The sequence below is a fragment of the Trachurus trachurus genome, assembly GCF_905171665.1.
Source record: "Trachurus trachurus genome assembly, chromosome: 23".
NCBI classification, from domain to species: Eukaryota; Metazoa; Chordata; class Actinopteri; order Carangiformes; family Carangidae; genus Trachurus; species Trachurus trachurus.
This window is the reverse complement of record NC_139912.1, coordinates 603,821-624,420: the sequence shown is the minus strand read 5'-3', so window position 1 is coordinate 624,420 and position 20,600 is coordinate 603,821. Positions and strand designations below refer to the sequence as shown.

General features: G+C 47.5%; 2 protein-coding genes across 2 annotated transcripts in view; one reads left to right on the top strand and one right to left on the bottom strand.

Moving 5' to 3' along the window:
* Positions 1-19,776, top strand: part of LOC311006481 (UPF0606 protein KIAA1549-like) — a gene marked incomplete at both ends in the record, with an annotated part of 23,860 nt that extends 4,084 nt beyond the window's left edge. The window contains 20 exon segments of the mRNA XM_083999328.1: positions 1-19; positions 1,674-2,150; positions 2,868-2,950; positions 3,295-3,594; positions 4,470-4,656; positions 4,741-4,800; positions 5,135-5,286; positions 6,495-6,672; positions 7,310-7,500; positions 7,585-7,796; positions 8,979-9,133; positions 10,407-10,597; positions 12,743-12,978; positions 13,650-13,785; positions 15,505-15,716; positions 15,718-15,778; positions 15,882-15,938; positions 16,498-16,621; positions 17,086-17,240; positions 19,570-19,776. The exon segment at positions 1-19 is cut by the window's left edge and continues 914 nt beyond it. Of these exon segments, the coding sequence (XP_083855454.1) occupies positions 1-19; positions 1,674-2,150; positions 2,868-2,950; positions 3,295-3,594; positions 4,470-4,656; positions 4,741-4,800; positions 5,135-5,286; positions 6,495-6,672; positions 7,310-7,500; positions 7,585-7,796; positions 8,979-9,133; positions 10,407-10,597; positions 12,743-12,978; positions 13,650-13,785; positions 15,505-15,716; positions 15,718-15,778; positions 15,882-15,938; positions 16,498-16,621; positions 17,086-17,240; positions 19,570-19,776 (3,393 nt within the window).
* LOC311006642 (leukotriene A-4 hydrolase-like) overlaps positions 1-20,600 on the bottom strand; it is a 139,945-nt gene that overhangs the window by 29,394 nt on the left and 89,951 nt on the right. The gene's annotated exons all lie outside the window — the stretch shown is intronic.

The following is a 20,600-nucleotide window of genomic DNA, read 5'->3' as shown; positions in this document are numbered from 1 at the left end:
CACTCCCCCACCCTCACAGGTGAGCAGTGATGTAGCTACTGTACTTAAAGGGACAACGAGGAGTTTCTATTTGGTTATAAAAAAAAGTCTGATATTAATGTGGATGAATCTACGTTACCACTTGTTAATGGTCCATTTTAGATAAATCTATGGTTTTGTCTCTATGGTTATTTTGTTATTATTAGTGGTGGTGGAAATGCTGGGCGAGCCGACCAGCGTTTCTTTACTTTCGGTTTCGTGGCGAGTCATGAGAATAACGCCGCCGAATCTCCGTTTATGGTGGGAACTACGACGGTATGTGATCGTCTTCCAACTTCTGACTTGGTCAAAGAATTTCACGGTGCGCGAAAACACTTCCAAAACTCCTCGTTGTCCCTTTAAAGGGATATTCCGGCGTAAGTTTAAGCCATGGTCCAACGCACCGTAACACCGAGTTAGACCCCCCCTCGAGAGATGAAGTCTGCTAACCCCTAGCTTCTCCAGTTGTAGCAACTTTAGCAATGACCGCACCATAACAACCAGCGCAGTATATGGATCCACTAGCCACCGATCAAAAAGCCACTTACAGCCACAAATAATGCTCAGAACAGCACTAAACGTCATCAACAGTACAAAGAGGGTCCCATCCCATAATACGAGGCATCAAACATCTGTTAGCTTAGCCTGGTTTCTATTGAAAAGAGACGAAAACAACTCACCCACTCTGCTCCAGTTATACGCTATGCAGCAACTTTCCGTGTCCAACATAGAGTCCAGGCACTGACACGTCCGAGGCCGACTTGCAGCACAAACATCTGGTTTCAGCACAAACATCTGGTTTCAGCACAAACATCTGGTTTCAGCATAAACATCTGGTTTCAGCACAAACATCTGGTTTCAGCACAAACATCTGGTTTCAGCATAAACATCTGGTTTCAGCACAAACATCTGGTTTCAGCGGCCACCGACAGGCGTTGACCACCACACTGACCAATTGATTCCCCCATTTCCAGCACATAGCCTGCACCGCAGCGCTCCCTCTGTCACTTTTCTCCTCCTTTCCTTCAGCTTGTCTTCAGTAAACTCGGATAGTGGCGTCCACCGAAATGAAACCCTGAACCCTGTTTGTACTGTTGGTGACGTTTGGTGCTGTTCTGAGCATTGTTTGTGGCTGTAAGTGGCTTTTTGATCGGTGGCTAGTGGATCCGTATACTGCATTGTTTGTTATGGTGGGTCTTTGCTAAAGTTGCTACAACTAGAGAAGCTAGCGGTTAGCAGACTACATCTCTCGGGGGGGGGGGTCTAACTCGGTGTTACGGTGCATTGGACCATGGCGTAAACTTACGCCGGAATAACACCGCCGAATCGCCGTTTATGGTCGGAACTACGACGGTATGTGATCGTGCACGATCTGATATCACCAAGTAAACAACAGCCCAGGACTAACACTAAACCTAAACCTAACCCTGACTTTAATTCTTGATGAATGAAAACATGAGTCTGTCTTGCGCCGGTCAAAGAATTTCATGGTGCGGAGGCTCATAAATGTAGTGTGAAAACACTTCGCTTTTCCAAAACTCCTCGTTGTCCCATTAATAATACTTTTGAGTAAATTTCAGAGCCTGTACTTTTTACTTTTACTTGAGTAGATATTTGGATCAGTACTTTCACTTTTACTTTTACCGTCTCTGCAGCTGAGGAGAAACCGCCGTCTCCATCAACCAGCCTCAAACCGCCCCCCTCCACGCCGCCTCCGGCCGCTCCTAAACCCACTTGGGACCGCTTCCCCCCGGTACCGGGCCGATACCCTCCACGGCCCCCGGCCAACACCACCAGCAGGGTGCCGCCGCCGCCACCGCCGGGACCGCCCACCCGGCCCGACAGACCGGAGAGACCGGAGAGTCCAGAGAGACCAGAGAGACCAGAGAAACCAGAGAGACCAGAGAAACCAGAGAGACCGCCGGTGGTCACGGAGAAGCCGGCGAAGGCTCCGCCCATCAGGACCACCACCAGATCCACCACCACCACCCGGTCCACCACCACCACCCAGATCACAGCCATCAGCCTGACCAGAGCCCCCCCCGTCACCACGCCCAGAGTGGCCCAGGCCCCGCCCACCAGGCAGTACCTGTGTAACGTCACCAGGCCGGAGATGTACCTGGTCCGAGTAGGTAAGACCACCAGGCTCCGGGACCAGGAGCAGCACGGTGTGACTACGTATGTTTACATTTAATCTGACTGTAACTGGACGACTGAAGTTCATGTGAACACGTTAGTCCGACTGATACCAGCTCCACATTCTGTGTCATAAACTATAAACTGTTTTCTGCTTCTGGTAGGCAAGGGAGGAAGGAAGGGCAGACCAGCTTAATGGGAGGACTGGATGGCAGGCTGGTTCATGGGAAGGGAGGGCAGACCAGCTTAATGGGAGGACTGGATGGCAGACTGGTTCATGGGAAGAGAGGGCAGACCAGCTTAATGGGAGGACTGGATGGCAGACTGGTTCATGGGAAGGGAGGGCAGACCAGCTTAATGGGAGGACTGGATGGCAGACTGGTTCATAGGAAGGGAGGGCAGACCAGCTTAATGGGAGGACTGGATGGCAGACTGGTTCATGGGAAGGGAGGGCAGACCAGCTTAATGGGAGGACTGGATGGCAGACTGGTTCATGGGAAGAGAGGACAGACCAGTTTAACAGCAGGGGAAAAGGGTAGGGGGCGATGCAGGCGGCGTTGAGGAGGTTATTAGATTGTCTCTGTTGCATGTGAACTGGGACGAGGACAGAACTCCGAGGAGACGCTGGATTTAGCTGTGCATGTAAACCTAGTGAATGATGTTTGTGTACCTGCATGATCCAGCTGCTGATTGGTCCTCTGCTCCTCCTGCAGTCAGCTCCAAGGGCTCACTGGCTGGTTTCAGCCAGGTCAGAGATCTGCTGAAGAGACAGTTCAACCGCTCCGTGGAGCTGCAGGTAAACACCAGTAAACACCACATCCACCATAGCACAACAACACCTGAAGATCAAAGAGCTTTTGTCCCTTCATTTGACTTGACTAAATGTCACTTTACTTTATTTCACCCACTTGACTTGACTGTACTTTACCCACTTGACTTGACTGTACTTTACCCACTTGACTTGACTTGACTTTACCCACTTGACTTGACTGTACTTTACCCACTTGACTTGACTGTACTTTACCCACTTGACTTGACTTAACTTTACCGACTTGACTTTACCCACTTGACTTGGCTTGACTTGACTTGACTTGACTTGAGGATGCCGGGTGATTGACAGCTGTCTGTCTCCTCTGACAGTTTCTCAGAACTCCGTCCAGCTCAGCCTTCCGCGTTGTGTCCGGTCCTTTGATCTTCACGGCCGTGTCCGTCATCAACGCGCTCCGCCAGCCGCCGCGCTCCTTCGGCCCGGTCCCGGCCCTGTCGCCGCTCTACACCGTGCCGGACCTCAGGTACCAGATCCACACCGTGCTGCAGTTTGTCCCCGCCCACGTCGACGTGAGAGTTTGTAACTTCAGCGAACGGGTGGAGAGAGGGCTGATGATGGCGTACGCGGAGACACGGAGACGCTCACATGAGGCGGGAAACGTCACCGTGCAGGTGAGTTGATGTCATCAGTGATGTCATCGTAAAGGTGAGTCTGCGATCCGGTGTAGGTACCAAATGTGACGTGGCACATCGTGATTTGTCGTAAGGATTTATAAAAGTTGTAGGTAGACGAAAGTGAGTTATTTATATTTTCTTATGATAACATTAAAGGTTATAGCTACAACTTTTTCATCAAAAGGATACATTTTTCAAAAATAATGCATCCACAGAATGTCTAGAGGGGAATAAAAGTATTAATTTTACTGAATTTTTTTTTAATAGTATATAAATAATTGTTTAATACATTTTGGCGGGTCCGAAATATATAAATATTTACATCTGGTTACGTTGGCAACGTCGGCATGGAATGATCTCTATGGCAACAGCATTAGAATGTTGATGTCATGTGTCTACTGCTGTAACTGGCAACCAGTACAACGAAGGTTGGAGCGAGAGCAGTGAGAGTTCTACACCTACTGGCCAGGAGGAATTAAACTTGTAGCTATCACCTTTAAACATTTACACAACTAACAGTGACGAAAATGATTAAAATACTGTAATTAGCGCGGGCGTTGTTTGACGTTGCCATGGAGATCTGAGCCAAATCTGGCGAGAGTGTGTTGTTGAGCCAGAGACAGGTCTGGAACTAAGTTCATTTTCTCCTGAATTGTCCGTCTGAAAATTGCCATTTTCGTGTCAAACTGTTGAGAAGAGATGTGTCTTGTCTCCGCGGTAGCATCCAAGTAATTGCATTACGCCACCACGACCAATCACGATGTGCCACGTCATCGCCAGTCGCGGCCCCGACACATTTGGTACCTACACCGGCTCCTATTCATGACGTCATCGTGGAGCCTGTTGATGACCTGACTGTGTTTCCTCTGCAGCTGTTGAACATCACGTCGGGCGTGTCGCGGCCGGCGCCGGAGCAGAAGGTTCCTGTTGACATCACGTTTGCGGTGCGCGATGGGCGGGGCTACCTGCCGGGGTCAGAGGTCAGCGAGCACCTGAGGAAGCTCAGTCTGGTGGAGTTCAGCTTCTACGTCGGATTTCCCACCGTGCAGATTGCAGAACGTACGGCTCGACGCAGTCATGTTGTTGTGTTGGTGTTGAACTGATGTTTCTGTCGTGTTGAACCAACGGTGTTTCTGTCTGCAGCGTTCCACTACGCCGAGCTCAACACCTCGCACCACCTGCGCTCCACCTGGGTCCGCACAGGTGAGAACACACCATCTTCTGAAAAAGGTTTAATCTGATTCAAAATGATCTGTATTTTGAAATCTCGTCTTTTGCTATCCAGGATCACGTAATCCGTCTTTACTTTTATCCCCGTTGTTCAAACCAAAGTTCGATTGGATCAAAGCTTTCCTGATTCTACTAAAAGGTTCTGAACAACACAAACTGAGGGTTTGACTGGATCACTTGGTCTGGTCTCAGGATCTGGTTTTAGTTTTGGAACAACACATTTCCAAGATGTGATCCAGGAGGCGTAAGAGCGTGTGTGTGAGACGGCGTCCGTCCGGTGGTGACCGGTGTGTGTTTCCTGTTGCAGTGCTGCTGGGGGTTCAGGACCAGATGGTGACGGAGAGGAGTTTTAAAGCTCGACTGGAGCGACGTCTGGCTCTGCTGCTGGAGGAGGGACTGCAGGAGTCCAGCAGGAGGCGCTGGAGGAGAGCCACCGCTGTGGGCAACAACAGTCTGCAGGTACACACAGCTGGTACAGGTACACACACATGGTACAGGTACACACACACAGCTGTGCGTTAGGGTTAAGCCCTCTAGTGTTGAACCTTCAACAGGTGGTGATGTGAACACCTGTAGCTGAAGGATGCAATGACCAGGTGTGGTCGTCATGTGACCAGGGTTGTGTCCGAAATCTCTCCCTCATTCCCTCCTCCCTCCTCACTATATAGTGAATTCAATATAGTGACTCAGTGGTCAAATAAAAAAACACTACTCCGCTGCACAGTTAATGACGTATTACGTTGCGTAATTAAAACGTTCCGACCGTGATCGTAACGGCCGGTGCAGGTACCATGGATACAACCATGGTAACAGCCGGTGTAGCATAGACCTACGGATGTACCAACATAAAAAGAGGAGTAAAGCAATATATTAAGCGTATATAGCATCAAAGATGTTCAATCTAACCCACATAGTTTGAAACAACGTTCAAAACAAACACAGCCACTCACAACTAAGCATAAAGTCTGCTAGCTTAATGCTAACGCATAATGTAAAACACCATAGACGAGCTTACAGAAATTAGCCTCGCTATCCAGAGTCTGTGGTCAGTTTATAACACTTGTTAGGAAATTAGCTCTGACGTTTGTTGTGGGAGTCTGTGGAAGCCGTGACACATTTATTGAGAGGCTGCTGCACTACTGCATTTATTTGGTAGCTACACCGGTTGCTACTTGCATTTATTTGGTAGCTACACCGGTCACTACTGCATTTATTTGGTAGCTACACCGGTTGCTACTTGCATTTATTTGGTAGCTACACCGGTCACTACTGCATTTATTTGGTAGCTACACCGGTCGCTACTGCATTTATTTGGTAGCTACACCGGTCACTACTGCATTTATTTGGTAGCTACACCGGTCACTACTGCATTTATTTGGTAGCTACACCGGTCGCTCTGGGTCGCTGTGGTAACGGCCATCCGTGACCGCAATGCATGATGGGATATGTTGCTCAGGTTAGTGACCATCGGATGTTCACTACATTTGGCGGTGAATTGTGGGATAGATTCAGTCACTAGATAGTGAACATTAATAATCACTAAACATTCAGACACCACTACAACAACTGGTCACTAGATAGAGAGGAGGGGGGATTTCAGACACAGTCCAGGCGTGGTCGTCATGTGACCGGGCGTGGTCATCATGGTACCTTCTGCTGTGTCTCAGGTGGTGCGTGCGGCCAGGCTGTCCGGGCCAGAGCGCCCCCTGGAGGTCTTGTATTTTGTGGAGGGTCCGAGCGGCGAGCGCATCCCGGCCGAGACCACGGCGGCCACCTTGAACCGTCTGGACCTCCAGAGAGCCGCCATCGTCCTGGGACACCGCGTCCAGAGACCGCTGGCCCAGCGTGAGTCACAACCACAACCAGGGACCCATCATCACCGTTTCCATGGCAATGCTGTACATTTTGTTGACATCAATCAAAGCATCATGAGAAGAGTAGAAAAACGTATTTGTAGCAGACAGTAGGAAACAGGAAGTGGAACAATCCATTACAGGTTTTTTCCACTTGCTAAAACACCATTTTTTAGTCTAGCCTGGTTTTATCAAAATATTTAACATAATTCACAAAACCACACATAGCTATGGACATTCATTTGCAAGTGTGGACATTCGTTTTTGTTTTTGACAGTGAAGAACACATCTAAAACAAAACAAAACATAAAAGAAAATACATTTAAAAAATAGTAATTTGGAAGTTACATCTGGCACTCCACAAATTGAAAGTGCAGTGAGGTTAAGTAATTCAGCAGCTGACTGTTTTTTACTGGTGCAATAAGTTTGTGGTGTATTTTGTTTTACTGTTAGTGTGTCAAATGAAAAAACAATAATCGTTAATAATCGAAAATCCGTTGGCAATTGAATCGAGACCTCAAGATCGGACCGATTAACCACAACTATTATCAATCGTAAAAAGCTGTAATATTCTAATGATGTAACTCAATCAGCAGATATTGATTGATTATTAACCCCTCCCCCTCCAGCTGTGGAGACTGTGTCGGTCCCCCCCGCCGAGACGCAGAGCAGCAGCATCTGGCTGATCGTGGGCGTGGTGGTGCCCGTGCTGCTGGCCGTCTTCATCATCATCATCCTCTACTGGAAGCTGTGCGGCTCGGAGAAGCTGGAGTTCCAGCCGGACGCCATCAACACCATCCAGCAGCAGCAGCGGCAGAAGGTCAGAGGTCGTCCCGAGGTCAGTCCGCCGTTCCCCGTCCCCGTCCCCCCCCAGCTCAGACTAAACCCAGCCGTGTCCTCTCAGCTGCAGGCGCCCAGCGTCAAGGGCTTCGACTTCGCCAAGCTGCACCTGGGCCAGCACAGCAAGGACGACATCATGGTGATCCAGGAGCCGGGGCCGCCGCCCGCGCCCGTCAAGGAGGCCACGCCCTGCGACGGCGGCGACCTCAACACGCCCAAATCCAAAGGCTCCTCCTCCACCAAGGTGGGCCGGTCCAGCCGCCGCCGCCAGGGAAGGTCAGACATCTTTCCTTCTTCTTTCCTCCTCTTCCCGGGATGGACCGAATCCTGGTCTGTGGGCTTCTGACTAGAGCTCTGGAAAAGAGAGTAGTGACAGCATCGGTCCAATGGCAGCGCCTCCTGGTGGAGGAATATGGGAATTGCAAAAGAAGTGACATCTCTGCATTGTTGGTGAATGAGCAGTGTGGTGTTTTCAATAATTTAAGGACATTTATAGATCACCCACGTTAATAGCATCATTGAGGATCCTTTACAGATAAACATTAACACATAGGAGAGTAAAAAAAAACAAAAAAAAAACAGTTGTCTACATTAAGCCGGTGCATATTCTCATTTGTCCAGGTCATAGTATTTCAAAGGAGGTTAAATCGAAAGCAACTGGACTTAGTTATTTGTCTAGGAAGACGTTTCACCTCTCATCCAAGAGGCTTCATCAGTTCATGTACGCAGCTGACCAGGCTGGGACTGGTCCAACTATAGTTGGACCAGTCCCAGCCTGGTCAGCTGCGTACATGAACTGATGAAGTTCAACTATAGTTGGACCAGTCCCAGTCCCAGCCTGGTCAGATGCTACATGAACTGATGAAGCCTCTTGGATGAGAGGTGAAACGTCTTCCTAGACAAATAACTAAGTCCAGTTGCTTTCGATTTAACCTCCTTTGAAAAAAAAAAAAAAAAAAAGTTGTCTACATTAATGTTTCAATCTACATTTTATAATAAACAAATTATAAGTATAATCTGATATGACCAAGACACCTAAAAACAAAAACACGGCCGTTTTCATCAATTTACCAGCAAGTGGAGTGAATGGGTTTTCTGGGCGCTTTTGCAATACCCATATCCTGCCACTAGGGGCGCAAAACCCTTAAACCCTTAAACCCTTAAACCCTTAAACCCTTACCACGGGAGTCAATGGTGGTGTCCTTACTCTCTTTTACACTGCTCTAGTTCTGCCAAACACTGAATCTACTGTTTAAAGGGCCAGTCCAACATTTACTGTATTCAGATGCTCCTCTCACCATAACCCCTATAGTCACAGCAGTAGGTTCATCACCTTTAATTATCGTTGCATGTTGTTTTGAGATCTGACAATTAACCAATGAGGTTAAATCTCCACAATCTGCTGAGGAACATTAAGAACCAGAACCAGAACCAGAACCAGAACTCTCTGTGTCTCAGGCTCAGCCCGTCGGACGGCGACTCGTTAGGCAGCGACCAATCGAGCGGCAGAGAGTCGGCAGAGGAGAGCACCCGACCCGTGGCCACGCCCATCGAGGGGAAACAGCACAGGAAGACGCCCAAAAATGGTCAGAGACGATGCAGTGACATCAGCAGTGTTGTGATGAGTTGTGTTTCCTGTTGCTTCATGTTGTCTTTTCTTCTCCTTGCTGCTTCTGGACTGAAGGACGGAGTAAGATAGGTGCGTTTGATTCCTCCACCCGCCCCTGAAAGACAACGCATCTCCTGCATGTTGAGCTGGTTCAGGATCAGATCGGGGCCTTCAGGTCTAATAGTCCAGTCATTTTAGGCCAAAAAAGGGGTCAACGTTGAACAAACTGCAACAGAATCAAACTCAACTGGTTTTGTATCCTCAACATGTCCTGAGTGAGGGGAAAAAGCCCAGAAGAATCCACAAAAAATGTATTACAAGTTTTTTTTAATTCTTTGTTAACATGAGCAAATTTGCATAAATTTGCATAAATTCCACCGTTTTGACAGCAGATGTATATATAAAGGTGCTGTGGTGGTACCAGCATGAAAACTGGAATGAGTTGACTCTATCGGTCAACCGACAAGAAACCACTTTAAATTTCAAGATGACTGCAATTTAGCAAGATAGCCACATCCTTAGAGCAGGTATGAGCAAACAGTGCATAATCCAATTACATATGGCTAATTTGCATACATACAACATCTGATAGCCTAAATGGGTTCCATTCAGACCTTAATATTACGTTTTTGTAACTGTAATATGTTAACAAGACTGAACAAGACATTTTCACCTGCTACACCCAATGTTTAGATCAGGTGTTGTATGTATGCAAATTAGCCATACGTAATGTCATACCTGCTCTACTAAGGATGTCTTGAAAAATTGCAGTCATCTTGAAATTTAAAGTGGTTTCTTGTCGGTTGACCTCTGGAGTCAACTCATTCCAGTTTTCATGCTGGTACCACCACAGCAACTACATATCTACCTGTGCCGTCAAAACGGTGGAATTTATGCAAATTTATGCACATTTGCTCATGTTAACAAAGAACTTCAAAAAACTTGTAATACATTTTTTGTTTGTCTTAATGTAAGTAATCAACTCAGTAATTTTCATGGAGATATCTAAAGGTTAAAAATGTTACCCTATTCACATGAGAAACATAATGAATAGGCGTATTATGGGCTATATTTGGGTCTTTTTCTAAACTTTCCCCTAATGGGATTCTTCTGGGCTTTTTGTCCCCTCATTCAGGACATGTTGAGGAAACAAAACCAGTTGAGTTTGCTTCTGTTGCAGTTTGTTCAACCTTTTTTTATAAAATGACTGGACTATAAAGCTGTTGCCATGGTTTCCACCCTGACCTCAGGTGTTGTTCCTCCTGCTCCTCCTCCAGGCAGCGGTCCAGACGAGCTGCTCTCCTCCTCCTCCATCTTCGACCACGTGGACCGGCTGTCTCGCGGCTCGTCCGACGGCACGCGTCGCCAGGCCAACAAGGTGCAGCTGATCGCCATGCAGCCTCAGCCCAGTCCGCCGCACGGCGCCCTGCAGCTGAGCCCCACGTCCACCGAGAAGGCCAACACCGAGGTCAGGGTCCAGACACACAACCAACACCACTGGCACTGTGTGAAATGTGACGGTTTCAAACATAAACAAGAGGAGACAGAGTTCTCTTTTATATGTGATTTTTTTTTTTCAACTCCATGTAAAAGGAACATGAGATCATCATGGGCACAGTTAAAGTAACAATATTCTTTTACACATATATACATACATCATGGTATAATGTCATGCTGTTTAGGATGCATATACAATCCATCTTTCCCAGCGTTCAATACATTTCTCCAACTGAAGTCTTAAAACAAAAGTAAGTCTCTCCATACAATAAATGTCTTGAATGATCCCGTGCCACTGGGCCAATGTTGGGGGATCTGGTTGCAACCATTTTCTAGTTATAGCTTTTCTGTACTGGAGCAGTCGACTTAAAAACTAGAGGAAAGGCAGGAGGATTGGAAAAGGTGTGGAGACTGTTACTGGAGTTTCTTGTGCGTCAGCGTGCACAACTTTGACCAAAAATCAAATTTGGATATGTCATCTGGGGGGCCGAGGGGAGTCCAACACAGAAGTTTGGTTGAAATCGGGCCAAAGGTTTTAGAGAAAATGACCGCAGCGATTTTCGAAAATCGGAAAAGTTTTTTTTGACCAAAAATCTAATTTCTTCAAATTTCTCCAAATTTGGATATGTCATCTGGGGGGCTGAGGGGAGTCCAATGCAGCAGTTTGGTTGAAATCGGGCCAGTGGTCCTGGAGAAAATAACTGAGCATTTCCTAGTTTCAGTTTCCCGGACGCTGCCCGGCGGGTCGTGGGAATAACGCCGTCGGATCGCTGGTAGTTCGTCGTTTAAGGTCGGAACTACGACAGTATCTGATCGTCTTCCAAACTCCGACTTTCATTCTTGATGAATGAAAACAAATTAAATGTTTTGGCTTTCGTCCGTCTTGCGCCGCTCCAAGAATTTCACCGGGCACGCAGAGGCTCATGGGAAATGTAGTGAAAACACTTCGCTTTCCAAAACTCCTCGTTGTCCCTTTAATTTATGAAATTTTTTATATGAAAAATGTAGCAACCACAATTATCTCACTGTCTTTGTCAATGTTCTTGTGATTGTGTGTTTGCACTGCAAAAACTCAAAATCTTACCAAGAATATTTGTCTTATTTCTAGTCAAAACAAATCTCATTCTACTTAAAATAAGACTCATCACATAAAAAGCAGCAAGTTTTTCTTCCTTATTACAAACACAAAAAACTTGCTTTCACTGGCAGATTTTTCTACTTATTTCAATTGAGAATTAGTTTGAAACAAGTGAAAATGATCTAAAAACAAGTTAATTTTTAGGTGATGAGTCTTATTTTAAGAGAAAAGAGTTCAGTTTTGACTAGAAATGAGACATTTTGACAAGAAATACGACAAATATTCTTGGAAAGATTTTGAGTTTTTGCAGTGTGTGTGTGTGTGTGTGTGTGTGTGTGTGTGTGTGTGTGTGTGTGTTTAAAGGGATAGTTCAACATTTTAGCAAATTGGCCCATTGCCATAATCCCTATAGTCATAGCAGTAGGTTCGTTACCTTTAATTGTCGGTGTAAGATATTTTTAGAACGGCGGAGCAGAGCCGTGAGCTGCTCAGAGCTACGCTACGGAGGCTAAAGGAATTTCTTGGTTTCCCTCGTCAAATTCATCAAATACAAAATCCCAAAACTCCAAAACGCTCTGGTGGACAAGTTGTGAGCTGCACATTCACCACGCTATGAGATAATAACACAACGTTACCACACAGAGTTGTTTTAGAGGGAAATACAGAGACTGCTTGATGAAAAACTGTCCCTGAAGGAAACGTGCATCAGTGGTTTTACATGAATTTCCCTCTAAAACAACTCTGTGTGGTAACGTTGTGTTATTATCTCATAGCGTGGTGAATGTGCAGCTCACAACTTGTCCACCAGAGCGTTGTGGAGTTGTTGGATTGTGTATTTGATGAGTTTAGCCTCCGTAGCGTAGCTCTGAGCAGCTCACGGCTCTGCTCCGCCGTTCTAAAAACAGCTTGCACCGACAATTAAAGGTGACGAACCTACTGCTATGACTATAGGGATTATGGCGATGGGCCAATTTGCCAAAATGTTGAACTATCCCTTTAATATGTTTAAAAGTCAATAAGAATGTTGTTGACCTGCAGGTGGCGCTGCGACACAAGTCGGAGATCGAGCACCACAGGAACAAGCTGCGGCAGCGCGCCAAGCGGCGGGGCCAGTGTGAGTTTCCCTCCATGGATGACATCATGGACGCCTTCGGGGACGGGCCGGTGCAGACCGCCGTGGCCCAGAGGCTCTATAGCTCCGCCCACGACCACATGGACTGCATCCTACAGGCCGACGCCGCCTCGCCGCCCACGCCCTTCGACTCCAGGAAGAGGTCAGTCTGTCTCCACGGCAACGTTACATAACAACACTTTATAACAACTGATCTGACCTGGGAGCAGCCTTTACAATAGAACTATAACTGAAGTAGAAACAGCCAATCAGCTCACTGATAATCTGGTTTATTTAGTTAACGCTCAACTGAGCACTAAGCCATTCATTAGTCATTGTTTTATATATTTCAGTTTTTTTTTGTGTCAAATGTGAACAGTATTACTGTTGTGTAAATCTGTGGGATTGTTGCCAAGTGGCTCATTTCCATCCCCAGTCCCATTGGCAGGTTGATGTTAGACATAAAAACAATGTAGGCAGGACTAGGACAATAGAACAATGAATCATGATAACACCTTGACATCTGACACAAACATATATGACATGAACAACATACGTATGTTAACTGACCAAAGAAGTATTAAAGGGACCAAGAGATTACAGAGCAGTTATAAAGTGCTACAGTGCTAATTAAAGTGCTGTTTGCTAAAAGATTACATTTATTCTGATTGCACGATGCCCCAGTGAAGTGCAGGATCGACTTAAACTGCACTATCCCATAGCACACGATTGCACATGCAGATGTGTGTCTAATATTGCACTAAGTTTGTACATAAATGTATTATGTACACACTATTGTATGGAATTGAGATACTAAGTATATGTTTACAACAGGGGGAGGCGGTCTCCTCGGGGCCGGCGTCCTCAGCCAGGACCGGGGAGTCTTCCTGACACCGACAGAGACCGGCTGCTGACGGACCAGAGCGCCACCTACAGGAAGTACCCGGGATTCAACAACGTGGCCTACATGGTGAGACGCTGCGTCCACCTTAACTCTGTAGTATTTCCACCTTAAAGGGATATTCCGGGGTAAGTTTAAGCCATGGTCCAACGCACCGTAACACCGAGTTAGACCCCCCCTCGAGAGATTAAGTCTGCTAACCGCTAGCTTCTCTAGTTGTAGCAACTTTAGCAATGACCGCACCATAACAAACAGCGCAGTATACGGATCCACTAGCCACCGATCAAAAAGCCACTTACAGCCACAAATAATGCTCAGAACAGCACCAAACGTCATCAACAGTACAAACAGGGTCCCATCCCATAATACGAGGAATCAAACATCTGTTAGCTTAGCCTGGTTTCTATTGAAAAGAGACGAATACAACTCACCCACTCTCCTCCAGTTATACGCTATGCAGCAACTTTCCATGTCCAGCATAGAGTCCAGGCACTGACAACACACGTCCAAGGCCGACTGGCAGCACAAACATCTGGTTTCAGCACAAACATCTGGTTTCAGCACAAACATCTGGTTTCCGTGGCCACCGACAGGCAGTGACCACCACACTGACCACTTGATTCCCCCAGGTCCTATCTGTGATGTCTGCTTGTACAGGTGTCAGCTGGCGTGGAGGCGATTACCGAGTGAAGTAGAGTCCCGCAGCTCAAGGATGAATGTGTGTGTATTACTCCATATAATGCAGCCAAAGTTCCTATGTATCTTGCCTCTCAGTTTATAAAAGTTATTATCGAGTGTTTACTGGGAAATAAACGGAGAGAATTGCGCAAACAAGCGCGAGATTAGACGCGACGTCACACGCGCGATCAGGACACCGTTTGTTGCAGGAAGAGACTGTCTGTGATTTAGTGAAGGAAACATCACAGTTATGGAGTTTGAGAACAACGACTGGTTTCATTTCGATGGGCGCTACCAGTTTGAGACCGAGTTTACTGAAGACGAGCTGAAGGAAATGGAGGAGTAAAGTGACAGAGGGAGAGAGCTGGCGGAGTCTATGTGCTGGACCTGGGGGAATCAAGTGGTCAGTCTGGTGGTCACTGCCTGTCGGTGGCCACTGAAACCAGATGTTTGTGCTGAAACCAGATGTTTGTGCTGTCGGTGGCCGCTGAAACCAGATGTTTATGCTGAAACCAGATGTTTGTGCTGAAACCAGATGTTTGTGCTGCCAGTCGGTCTCGGACGTGTGTTGTCAGTGCCTGGACTCTATGCTGGACACGGAAAGTTGCTGCATAGCGTATAACTGGAGCAGAGTGGGTGAGTTGTTTTCGTCTCTTTTCAATAGAAACCAGGCCAAGCTAACAGATGTTTGATGCCTCGTATTATGGGATGGGACCCTGTTTGTACTGTTGATGACGTTTGGTGCTGTTCTGAGCATTATTTGTGGCTGTAAGTGGCTTTTTGATCGGTGGATACTGCGCTGTTTGGTATGGTACCGTCATTGCTAAAGTTGCTACAACTGGAGAAGCTAGTGGTTAGCAGACTTCATCTCTCGAGGGGGGGGTCTAACTCGGTGTCACGGTGCGTTGGACCATGGCTTAAACTTACGCCGGAATATCCCTTTAGTATTGTCCTACATGGTGAGATGCTGCGTCCACCTTAACTCTGTAGTATTTCCACCTTAACTCTATAGTATTTAGTATTGTCCTACATGGTGCAACGCGGCGTCCTCAGAGTGGACACAGTGCCGTATCGTCCTGACTAGCTCTGTGCTCTCCTCTCCCCCTCCAGTCGGACCCAGACCTGCCCCCGGACCACGGCAGTCCGTCACCGACCGACGAGGTGTTCGACTCGGCCCCCGCCCCCCCGCCCTACATGCCCCCCCAGCCGTCCATCGAGGAGGCGCGGCAGCAGATGCACTCGCTGCTGGACGACGCCTTCGCCCTGGTGTCTCCGTCCTCGCAGGGCAGCGGCGGCGCCGGGCTGAGCGGGGTAAGCCCCTCCCCCCAGCCCCAGCCCCGCCCCCCCCCCGGGCAGAGCCCCCCCCCACAGCCCCTTCTCTGCAGTGAGTGTGTCGCCCTGCAGCCGCGGCCCAGTAGCTGTCTGTCATGTGGTCAAGTGTCAGTGTTCATGCTCTTCCTCTTCTTGTTCTTGTTGTGTCCCTGCAGAGATACGCGGAGCTGGGGATGTCCCCCACCTCAGTGCAGGGGCTGCTGCAGAGGTCAGTGCATTAAACAGTTAACTAGTTCACTAGTTAAAGGACAATTACGGGCAAATTCATCTCGGGGGTGTATTTACCTAACATTTTAGGTCTAAAAGAAGGAATCTGCACTGCAAAAACTCAGTCTTTCCATTTTTATTATTTGTCTTATTTCTTGTCAAAATGTCTCATTTCTAATCAAAACTAATCTCTTTCCACATAAAATAAGACTCATCACCTAAAAATTAACTTGTTTTTAGATCATTTTCACTTGTTTCAAACTAATTTTCACTTGAAATAAGTAGAAAAATCTGCCAGTGAAAGCAAGTTTTTTGTGCTTGTAATAAGAAAGAAAAACTTGCTCCACTATCAGATTTTTCTACTTATTTCAAGTGAAAATCTGCTTGAAAGAAGTAAAAAGTGTCTAAAAACAAACTGCTTTTTAATGTGACGAGTCTTATTTTAAGTAGAATGAGATTTGTATTGACTAATTAATTGTTAACTAGTGAACTAGTGAGTTATCAACAGCTCTAATCTAGAACCAGCTCCAGCTCTGACGGCCCCTGTGTGTTTGATCCAGACAGGGCCTGAGCTCAGGAGGCTTTGTGTCCACTGGAGAGCAGCTGCAGGAGTCGCTCTACTCCAGCAGGGGGCAGTACGACGACCCCCCCTCCTCCTCCAGACCCCGTCCTGTAGGGGGCAGCACAGGTAGGTCATGTTAGGAAGCTGCTTCCTTCAGGAGGGAGCTTACCTATGTTCCACGGGTCCTATGTTCCCCGTTTTTCCCCAAAAAGGGTCCTATGTTCCCTGCTGTTGTTGGTCGATGGACTCTCTCTCTCTATCTGGCCTGTCTAGCCTCTACCTGGTCTTTTTACTAAACTTAACCAACTCCTTTCTTCATTGTCTAAACCCAACCGATGGGACAATTAGCCTACACTTCTCACTCAAAGTCACAACTCAACTTCTCACTCAGAAATATAATAGGCAAAAATCTGCAAAGTCACAACTCCACTTCCAGCTATGGGACCAAAAATTGCATGTTCCCCGGGTCCTTTTGGGGAAAAGCGGGGAACATAGGACCCTTTTTTAGAAAAAGGCAAGGGTCCTATGTTCCCCGGTCCCATACAAAGTGGGGAACATAGTGATGATCCCCTTCCTTCGGTTCTCTGCAGGTGCTCAGCTCCACCACCTGACCCAGGTGGGTCTGTCCAGCCAGATCGGGGTCTACCCCGGGGTCGGGCGCAGCGTGTCCGGCCCCACCGGCTCCAGCTGGAACCAGCAGCACACGGACCACGACCTGTCCAGACCCGGAGCCAGCAGAGAGAGCGTGAGTCCAGTCGTATGTAATGGATGACGAGTTCAGACCAGTTCAGACCAGTTCAGACCGGTTCAGAGCAGTTCAGACCAGTTCAGACCAGTTCAGATGGGTTCAGACCAGTTCAGACTCTCCACAATCTACATCACAGTAGAGAAGCTCTGATTTCATTGCATGTCTTATTCCGCGTTTCCACTACGTGGTACCAGCTCGACTCGACTCGCTCCAACTCGCCCTCCATCAGGTAAAAGTACCTGGTACCTCAGCCAAGGTTCCAAAACCGGTAAAGAGGAACTAAAAGGTGACATGAAAACAATATGTCCCTTTATTGTTAGATCCCAACGTGTGGTCAGTTCATACAAATAACATCTGTTTGGGAAGAGAGAAACAGAAAAGGAAAAGGTCCCTCATCAAAGGTCTGCCCCCCCTGCATAGTTAGTAGCTAGTAGCCCTTTGTAAACTATCCCAGTGTGTAAATAGTAAATCTCTTGTCTGATACCTTGGTCAAAGTTCTCTGAGAGCTCCAGTCTCCTGGGTTTCCCATTCTTTTGCTGCTGCTGCTTTGTTTCCCTTTTTCACTCTGAAACTGTAGAAAACTACAATAATACACTGATGTTGATGAAAATATTGGAAAAGAGTGTTTCATGTTTAACTTTATGTCTTTTGGAGATAATTTCATCTTCCACTGGATGAACTGTTCACAGTAACAGACATTTGGTAAAGGCGGTACCAAATCTCTGTGATGGAGACGACCTCCAGAACAGAACCTGGTACCAACGCTGAGTCGAGTCGAGCTGGAACCACCAAGTGTAAACGTGGCTTTTGTCAGTTTTTTTCCCATCATGCCTTGCTAGACTTGTGGTCAAGACCGCCTGAACCAAGACCAAGACACTACCAAGACCAGAGAGTATCAAGACCAAGACTAAGACCAAGACCAGAGAGTATCAAGACCAAGACAAGACCAAGACCAATACCAGAGAGTATCAAGACCAAGACAAGACCAAGACCAAGACCAGAGAGTATCAAGACCAAGACAAGACCAAGACCAAGACCAAGACACTACCAAGACCAGAGAGTATCAAGACCAAGACACTACCAAGACCAGAGAGTATCAAGACCAAGACGGACCAAGACCAGAGAGTATCAAGACCAAGACAAGACCAAGACCAAGACCAGAGATTATCAAGACCAAGACAAGACCAAGACACTACCAAGACCAGAGATTATCAAGACCAAGACAAGACCAAGACACTACCAAGACCAGAGAGTATCAAGACCAAGACACTACCAAGACCAGAGAGTATCAAGACCAAGACCAAGACCAGAGAGTATCAAGACCAAGACAAGACCAAGACCAAGACCAAGACCAAGACCAAGACCAAGACCAGAGAGTATCAAGACCAAGACACTACCAAGACCAGAGAGTATCAAGACCAAGACAAGACCAAGACCAAGACCAGAGATTATCAAGACCAAGACAAGACCAAGACACTACCAAGACCAGAGATTATCAAGACCAAGACAAGACCAAGACACTACCAAGACCAGAGAGTATCAAGACCAAGACACTACCAAGACCAGAGAGTATCAAGACCAAGACCAAGACCAGAGAGTATCAAGACCAAGACAAGACCAAGACCAAGACCAAGACCAAGACCAAGACCAAGACCAGAGAGTATCAAGACCAAGACACTACCAAGACCAGAGAGTATCAAGACCAAGACAAGACCAAGACCAAGACCAGAGAGTATCAAGACCAAGACAAGACCAAGACCGAGACCAAGACCAGAGAGTATCAAGACCAAGACCAGAGAGTATCAAGACCAAGACAAGACCAAGACCAGAGAGTATCAAGACCAAGACACTACCAAGACCAGAGAGTATCAAGACCAAGACACTACCAAGACCAGAGAGTATCAAGACCAAGACCAAGACCAAGACAGACCCAGTCAAGACTAAGACCAGTTGAGCTCAAGACCGAGACCAAGAACGAGACCAAAAAAAACCAACTAGTTCCACCATATTTTGCTATTCTGCATGAGTTGTAGAACGCAAGAGGACGAGCGCCAACGTGTCTGTGTCACAAAATGCATGTGATTGGTTCCACTTGAAGGAGGCGCATAAATAATGAAATCCAAATAAAAATCATGGCTGCCTGGATATTGTAGGCTACAAATCCCTTCGAGAGCGTTCTGCCAGTCCCAGACATTGCGAGACCAAGAGACACAAGACCGAGACAAGACCGAGACCACAAAAAAGTGGTCTCAAGACCTACAAGTCTATGCCTTGCAGCAGGGTTTGTCCTCCAGTCTTCACCTCCGTCTCCTCCCTCTCTCCACAGGTGCTGTCCTTCCCTGAGTTCTCGTCCTCCTCAGTTTTCCAGATGCCCAGCTCGGCCCCCCCTCTGCTCCTGACCTCGCCCACCCCCGAGTACCCGCCGGAGGACGCCTCGCCCTCGGCCCACACCTCCGCCTCGCTCATCAAGGCCATCAGGGAGGAGCTGCGTCGTCTGGCCCAGAAACAGGCCGCGGTCACCAGCTACCCTTAGACCGGATCGGACCGGATCGGATCAGATCGGATCGGAGCGGACCGGATCGGATCGGCCTCGACCACTGGGACCGGATCACAACCTAGAAACTACAGGATTCACATTCTGGACAACGTCTTTACCGCTAAACCCAAAAGAACTTGATCCATGTCTCCTGTCCTCTGTCCAAAAGACCTTCGGTACTTTACAGGGTCCTGTCTGTCTGTCTGTCTGTCTGTCTGTCTGTCTGTCTGTCTGTCTGTCTGTCTGTCATCCGTGTGTCTGTCTGTCATTCTTCAGCTCCGTGTTTTCCATTGGATGGGAGTTTGACTCTTTGCGTTTCCACTGAAGTGCTTCCTGGACTGGATGGTCCCTCCTCATGTTAGAGTGGATCGCTCGCTCATTCTGAGTTTGTGGAGTGGACGGTCCCTCCGGACCTTCAGGATCCACCGGTCCACTACTGGAGGTCTGGAGGTCCGTGGTGGTTTTCCCTCCTCACCTTATGGAGTGTATTGATCTGATGGTCCTGGACTGGAGGAATCCTTTCTTCTGGATGTTACCGTGCCAACTTCTAGGATGGATGGTCCCAAACCTCAGGAGCAGACGGTCCTGTTGGATCCTCTGGATTGGATCGCCCCCCTTGACACCGAGTGGGTTGTTCCACCTGGAGCTGTTGAGGGGCATTTCATTCATTCATGAATGTTTGGTGTGGATGTTCATCCGCAGAGAAAAATAGGGGAACAGAAGGGGGACATTTCTGTACTTCAAGGTACAGTTCTGTCCTACTGTAGCCTATAGGGCCAATTATTGTACTCTACAGGAACCTATGTGTACCTTTTGGGGGT